Source organism: Canis lupus, chromosome 29 (assembly GCF_048164855.1).
Source record: "Canis lupus baileyi chromosome 29, mCanLup2.hap1, whole genome shotgun sequence".
NCBI classification, from domain to species: Eukaryota; Metazoa; Chordata; class Mammalia; order Carnivora; family Canidae; genus Canis; species Canis lupus.
Window position 1 is genome coordinate 9749046 of NC_132866.1, and position 8041 is coordinate 9757086.

At 40.2% G+C, this 8041-nt stretch overlaps 1 protein-coding gene across 9 annotated transcripts in view; it reads left to right on the forward strand.

Annotated features, from left to right (window-relative positions):
• The window catches only part of ATE1 (arginyltransferase 1), a 163092-nt gene extending 156724 nt beyond the window's left edge, over positions 1-6368 (forward strand). For 8 of the 9 annotated variants that reach the window (XM_072805061.1, XM_072805060.1, XM_072805062.1 and 5 more), the window contains one exon: positions 3000-6368. In XM_072805061.1, coding sequence (XP_072661162.1) covers positions 3000-3178 — 179 coding nt within the window. In that variant the 3' untranslated portion in view covers positions 3179-6368. The remainder of the gene's footprint in view (positions 1-2999) is intronic. The other variant, XR_012020472.1, reaches the window with a different exon arrangement.
• Positions 6369-8041: the final 1673 nt, after the last annotated feature.

Genomic DNA, 8041 nt, shown 5'->3' on the forward strand with positions numbered 1-8041 from the left:
CCCTTCACTACAGCCTCTTGCAGCACAGAGCCAAACAGTAGAAGCAGGGAGGGCAGAGGCCCAGACATGGCACTGGAGATAAAACAGCAGGAGTGAGAGGATGGATTCTATCCTCTGCTTTGATCGCCTCTGAACGTGTCCTGGGGAAAGTGAAAATCTAACTACACCAACACTCAGTTCTGTGGACCTGAGGGCCCTCTGGCTAGCATCCTGGGTGTTCCCCTTCCCTTCATGTCAGCATACCTTCCCAAGCAGGTTCCATGTGGACCAACGTGGCCTTCTCTGACAATGTAGAACATCTTTTGGGGCAACAGTACATGATTAGCTTGCATCTATCTCCCTATAACAAATTTCTGAACAGGTGTAGAGTGCAGTCAATTTTGGAATGCCCTAACTCACTTCATCATCTTCTGATGATTGAGATAATCCTATGATACAAGTCCGTAAAATGGGTTCTCTCTATCTCTTGCTTTTAGATATTGAAAGTATAGTGTGACTTCTGGGTCTTCTGAACTGATCTTGGATGATTAATCCAGATTAATTCATGAATACCCAGTAGAGGAAACAGCATCAGTTGAGGAAGAATAAACATTTAATTGTTGCTTCCATTACATAATAAAAAGCGGTGTAAATATTCAAAAACATAGAGCCTCGTGTGAGGTGCCCAATAAAATGTTGAATTCATAGCAACTCTATTGTGAAAGCCATCAGGACCTTTGTGATTTGACTTGAAGTTTACAGCTGAAAGCCCTGAGAAATCTTCTAAAACAGTCCTTCTGTTGAAAAGGAAACTAGCATTTCTACTTTTCATTTTCAGAAGACCCAAATTAACAAAAACAAAATGTGTAAATCAACCTTAAAAACAACTTTTTAAAATTATAAAAGCCTTATGCCAATTATAGACAATCCACGAAATGGTGAGAGTATGTATATGTGTGTATGTTTCCTACACCGTGAAAGGCCCCGGTTATACTGCTGCCCCCAGAGATAGACTCATTCATTCATTCACCGAATATGTATAGGGAACCTACTGTCAGGCATTGTACTAGACTCTGGGGAAATATTAGTGGGCAGAGCAGTCAAAATTTTTTCATTTAATTTGTATTCTCATAGGACTTTTGAGTGGAAAAGGAAACAGGCAATAAATATGTATGTCAGGTGGTAGTCCGTGCAGTGAAGGGAGTTCAGGAGAACAAAGCGGGGATGCTGTTTTATAGAGTCAGAGAAGGCCCTCTGAAGAGCCAGCATTTGAAATAATCTGATGAAGCAAGAGGGCGAGCCATGTTTTTCTGGAGAAAGAAGGGGTCTTTCTAGGCAAGTATTGTAAAAAGGTTGATGCATATTTGCTCAGATTTTTCCTGTGCATATACTAGGCTTATAAATAACAGTAGTTTACTCTGTACCTTTTCTTTTTTTCACTTAACAGCCTCTTCCTTTGTCTTTTTTAAATAGCTATGTAACATTTTATTATATGCATTTACCTTAACAATTTGACCAGTTCCCCATTAGTGAACATTCGGGTTGTTTCCAGTTTTTCAGTATTGCAGAGAGTATGACTATAAACATCCTTAGGCACATATATAAATACTAGCATGTGTATTTTTCTACAACAGTGGTTCTCAAACCAACTTATTTTTTAAATCATTTTTTAAATTTTGTCTATTCATTTATTGTAGAGAGAGAGTTGTAAGTGGGGGAAAGTGGGGAAAAGAATCTCAACAAGAGTGCTGAGCCCAATGGTGGGGGGGGGGGGGGCTTGATTTCATGACCCTGAGATTGTGACCTAAGCCAAAACCAAGAGCCTGGCACTTAACTGACTGAGCCACCCAGGCGCCCCAACTCAACCCACTTTAAAAGGCTTAAGAAAATACTGATGCTTAGGTTTTATTCAGACCAATTTCTCAGTCAGGATGTCTGGGGATGGGATCCAGGGCTTTTTTGATATTTTTTAAAAGTTCCTTGGATGATTCCAGTATGTAGTCAGGGTTGAAAACCGCAGCCGTAGGACAATTGTTAGCCGTGGCCTGAGTCAGTGATGGAAGACATCGTACATTCTAGTAGGTAGTGTAAAATTGTTCCCTGTATTAGTTAGAATTAGGAGCAACTGCCAGTAGTAGAAACCTTAAACAAGATAGCTGCTTCTTTCTATGAAATTCTTTACATAGGCAGGCCAGGGCTGGTGTAGTAGTTTTATTACACAGAGTCCTCAGGCACCCAGGTTCCTTCTGGCTTTGTTGTTGCTGACCTAAGGGAAATCTAATGTCAGGCTCAGAGAGAGAGAGAGAGAGAGAGATTGCTCCTGCCATGACATTAACGTTGCAAGCAGCACAGTGAAGGAAGGGTTGAAGGGCACAGACCAGCTCTTCTCCTAAGAGATGCACAGAAACCTCCACAGAACACTTCTGCTTGTATCCTGTTGGCCAGGCTGGGACACAGGCTTTCTTTCCTCCAGGCCACCCATGTGTCCTATAGAAGCCAGGGCTCTGTTTCAGTGACAAAAGAGGAGAACCAAGAGCCGGAGCTGCCAGCCATCCCTGCCCCGTCCTGTAAGGATCTGCTCCCCGCCCCCAGAACCTGCACCCCCAGTGCCAGGACCAGCTCAGCTCCAGTCTGCCCAAGCCACTGGGTCACAGAAAGCTTCATTGCAGCGATGAAAACCTCAGACAGTACGTGGGCATGGAGGAGAGACAGAATCAGTTCAGACTCAGGAACGGGGTGGTAAACTTGACCATTAAGAGAAAATAGTGTGTTGAAGGCCAGTTTTTTAATTGCCTCCAATTCCTCCTGAATCCGCTCTCGGGGGAGGGACCTTGCAGCAGAGTATCACCACTAGCATCCTTAGTCCAAACCCCACACACTCTCGCTTAAACATCCTTCCTGCTCAAGGAGGACCTCTTCATACATCATTGTTACTCAAATTGAATACTGTTCAATTCAGATACGAAGAGGAGTTTCACATGGGGCTTTCCTTAACGACTGTTTTTTTTTTGTCCTTGCAGTGGACGAAGGTCGCAGTAAGGAACCCGACCGTTTGCAGGTGTTCCATAGGAAAGCCATAATGCCCTACGGCATCTATAAGAAGCAGCAGAAGGACCCAAGCGAGGAGGCGGCCGTGCTGCAGTATGCGGGCCTGGTGGGGCAGGTGTGCTCCGAGCGGATGCTGCTGCTGCGGAACTGACCGGTACCCACGCTGCACCTGGGGAGACCCCCAGCCTACCCCCAGTATAGATGATTTTTATTTAGACTCTTCTATGGCTTTTCTAAAATATTTGTGGCAATGTATTTGTGAGACTCTCCTGGTTAATATAAAGATTTTAAAAATATGTTGTGCCCTAACCTCTGAGTGGGGCTTTATCATTTTGGAAGTTTGCTTTATGAACAAGATACGGTATAAATGTCTCGTGTTACTCTTTTGGAAAACAAAATTAATAAGTGGATCTTAAGTCATTTAAATCACCGTTGTGCTTGTTTTGTGAAAGAAATTACAGCAGGCTTTCCTCAGATCCATTTACGACATTAGTTTCTGCTACGAGACTGTAAAGATGGGGAAGAAGGTGGGGAGTCGGTTTTATCTCTTCAAAAACGTCCTCTCAGGAGAACGAAACTATTGTTACTCAGCTCAGTCTTACTGCCGAATGTTATATAGTTAATGGAAAACTCAGAAAAAGAAAATACAAACCTGAAAGAAAGGACGACGTGTGAACATCACATGTTCATTTACCCAGGACAGTCCCCATCGTGTCTGTTGTCTTGACATGCTTGTTTTGTTCTAGAATAATTATTACTCTCATATAATTTTGCTCTCAAAAGTATCCCAGTTTGGACAACAAGATATATGATTATCCTAGTTGTATATATTATTTGCTCTATTTTTAAAAATCTAAGAAATGGAGGTTTTTGTAGGTCTTTGTTTTTTTGTTTTTGTTTTTAATGTTGGCTCCTGCCTTGACCTAAGACCCATCAGAAGTGACTTTACACTAATTTTTTCATTCCTTAGAACTCAGGACACTTGCCCTTGGTTATTGATTAAAAATTAGTTAATATCTGACCACGTTATAGCTGGGCTACAAATCACGTTTAATGAAGCGTAGGAATCACTTTGACCTCTATTCTAGGGCAAGAGGTGGAGCAATCCATGTCTTGCCCTTTGATTTGGGAATCAGCACATGCTAGCTCCTTCTCCTCACCTTCTTCTGGCCCCTCACCCAGTCAGCAAATGTCCCTTGTCCACCACCATCAGGCTGGCAGGCACTGTGCTGGGGGAAGGAGGAGACTCAGGCGGATCAGGTCACAGTTAGGACCCAGTTGTGTTGGAGTCGATCAAGGACCGGGGAGGGTTAGTTTCCTCTGCTCTTTCTCAGCCGATCCCCATCTGCTGCCGGCTGCTTGGCCACTGGGTTCATTCCATTCCCCATTTTGCTTATTTCCTATTGATCTTTTTTTTAAACCGTATTATAAAACGTAGTACTTTGAAACCCACTACTGATGTGAAACTTTTGTCTCCTAAATGCACTGAATTTAGATAAGACATTAGAAAATAATTTCAGTTAGCTAAAAGAAGGATTATGAAACATTGATTTTAAAATTCAACATCCAAATAAACTGTGTATTTATTCATTTCTGAGAGGGTGTGTGTGTGTGTCTGTGTAACACCTGCCGTGTACAGACACATTGCCAACTGAGGATAGAGTAGCAGGGAAAGCCATTTTCTCTGATCACATAGATTTTTCATTCTTTGGGATTTTGTTCTACAAAATAGTCTCCCAAGAGTATTTGATGGGCTCTTGTTTGGAACTGCCTTCAGAATCTACAGAACTTTTTTTCTTTTGCCCTCATAAGTTGAAGATAGCTTAATGTTTTTAGGATTACAAAATGATACTCACTGTAAGCAATTAAAACATTAGTAAAACCATAAATAAGAAAGTAAAATATAATCTGAAGTTCAACCATACCAGAGAAAAAATTGTTATATGTCTACACACATATAATTTTCTTATAAATAGAATTATGTTCTATACACCATTTTGTGGGCATACCTGAATTGTGGAAGACATTTCCAGGTGGGACTTGAGAAGTGTTACAAGTAATCTGAGTACGTGGAAAGTCAGCGCGGTGGGGTGGGATCTTGGTACTCTTGGCTTTGGAACATTCACGTTGATGCCACCTCATCACCCCCACTTTCATCCCCATGATTGGCAGGACGGCAGCACTAAAGATCACAACTCTTGAGTATGCCTTGAAGAGAAAACTTGACTCTTACATCATACCACAACTCTGGTTTCCTCCTGCAGAATTCAGTTAGGGTTCCTTCAGAGGAAAGTGATCCATCACTCCTGTCTGAGAACCGGGATGCTGCGCCTGAGGGCGGCAGTGGTCAAGGTTGGCTGCAGTGAGCCACCAGAGAGAGCTGGGCGCAAAAACTCTTACTCCGTTACTGTATTCATGTGCTGTTCTTTTGGAAATAGACTGTCTATTGATCCTAATGAGTTAATTATTTGTTCCTTTGAGCCCTGGCTGAGTGAGGATTAATCGCGTGCTAGGAAAGGACAGCAAGGCAAGTGACCCTGCTTTGTCAGTCGACATGCAGTCTAGCTGAGAAATCTGGTTTTATGTTAATGGCTTTCATCCAAAGAAAGACACTCGAGAACCTTTCAAAGACAGTTTCTATCTTTTCAAGGCTAGAAGCTGTGTGTTTACCGTCTTAGAGTTGTCGTTCCTTTCTGGATGCAGGTAAATTCACACCTGCCTCCTTGTCTTGGGAGCAGAAATGTAATCAAGGTTTCCCAGCTGCCATCTTTATTTAAATTCTCCCAGTTCTGTGAGATTTTTGTTATTTTTTTAAAATGTAATCTGAGCACTTTTTTTAATATTCTATAAAAGAGGCTATTACCAAATGAATATATTATTCATTTGATTAAAATTATTTAGATAAGAAATTATTACTGTTTATCTTTGCTTTCAGACAGTGTATCCTATTTTTTATCCATTTTTCAAAATATCACTTGTGTGCTGTTTCTTAACATATCGGACTCTATTATGTAAATGAACCTTTTCAGATTTCTGAGCAGTATATGGTTTGATTTTATAGGCTTTATACTATTTCAGTGTGAATAAGAATGAGAAAGAATATGATCAGTTATCTAGAATGTGTTGGTGGTTGCTAACTTTAAAGAAAAGGAAATGAAATGGAAACATAATGTTTGAATTAGAATTTATTCAAATATGTATTCTTTTCCAAAAGAAAACCAGTGACTGTAAAGCAAAACAAGTTTGATTGCATGTGATATTTTTTTGCTCTTGTGTATGCATTTTGAACAGTCCATTTGATAAAGCTTGAATGGAAAAAAATAAAGCTGTTTCTATCTCCAGTGGCTCCAGCTGGTCAGTACTTTTAAAAGACCTATGTTTCCATACTTTTCAGTTTTTTACTACATTTTACCTGTAGTGAATATGCAGAAAACATTGGCTATATGAATCATCATATCTCATTTACAGTAATTATGGGAATTCCAGATCATTTGGTTACCCAAGTCAAAGCATGATGGATTGCTTTCTCAGGAATAAATAAAAATAAATCTCACTTTAAGTGAAACATCTGAGGACGCCTGGGTGGCTCAGTGGTGGAGCGTCTGCCTTCAGCCCAGGGTGCGATCCTGGAGGCCTGGGATTAAGTCCTACGTCAGGCTCCCTACATGGAGCCTGCTTCTCCCTCTGCCCCTGCCTCTCTCTCTCTCTCTTTCTCTCTCTCTCTGTGTCTCTCATGAATGAATGAATGAATGAATGAATGAATAAATACCTAAAAAAAAAAAAAAAGTGAAACATCTGGATTTCACATGATAAATTGGGAAATAGACATTCTTTTACCCACAGGGATTAGAAATAGGATCTAGATAGCAAACTCAAATATAATTTCTCTTAAAAAGCTTAGTTTATAGAGAAATTTTCATAAATGTCTCATAAAGCAAAATTTGCTTTTATCATTCACAAATAGTCCACAGTATATTTATGGAACACATTTACAAGTGTTTTGGGGGTTTTTTTTTAAAGTTTTTTTTTTTATATTCATGAGAAACAGAGAGAGAGAGGTAGAGACACAGGCAAAGGGAGAAGCAGGCTCCATGCAGGGAGCCTGATATGGGACTCGATCCTGGGACTCCAGGATCATGCCCTGGGCCACAGGCAGCGCTAAACTGCTGGGCCACCCAGGCTGCCCAGTGTTTTGTCTTTTTATAGTAAAGAGGACCCTAGTAGGTTTGGGGTAAAAATGAAGCCTATTTTCCAGGTGATTTAAATATTGATTATAAGTCCCACTGATATTTTTTTTTTTCCAGAATGGAAATAGCTTTGTTGTTTTTCTTATTTAAAGGGGGCAGGGTTCACCAGGGAGTGCTTAGGCAGTATAGAAAAATATACTGAAAAAAATACAAGATCACTTACTATGCCATCAGTAACCATCACCACTGCCATTCACATTTTTACGTTGTACCCTTTCAGACTTTTTTCTACCTACGTGTATGTATATGTCTTGTTTTATTTTTAAATAAAAATGGAATCATGCCATGTATATTGTTTCATAATTTTGCACATTTTAATCTATTTTGAACATGAAAATAAATGAGGAAGAATATAATAGTTTTAATGGCTGTCCAATGATAGTCCGCTGTGTCTAGTTATCTTTTGAGAAAGGGAGCTTAAGACTTGAGCCTCCCCCCACCCTCATGGGCACTCGGAGTTGCAATTGACCATTAATGGTTCACACCCTGTCACGTGGTTCTTACCTCTCTCATAGCCCGTCCCTGTGCCTTTCCCCAACAGTAGGGATTTCCTCCGAACTCAAAGGTTCAGAAAATGTGTAGCATGCATTTATTTATTTATTTATTTATTTATTTATTTATTTATTTATTTATTTATGTAGCTTTTAAAACTTAGTACCACCTCCTCTCATTGTCCCTCAACTAAATATTTTCTGGGAGACTATCCTACCATTTTTACAGTTTGAATGCCTCTAAAATCTCCAATTAGAAAATGCCTTATTTAAAAA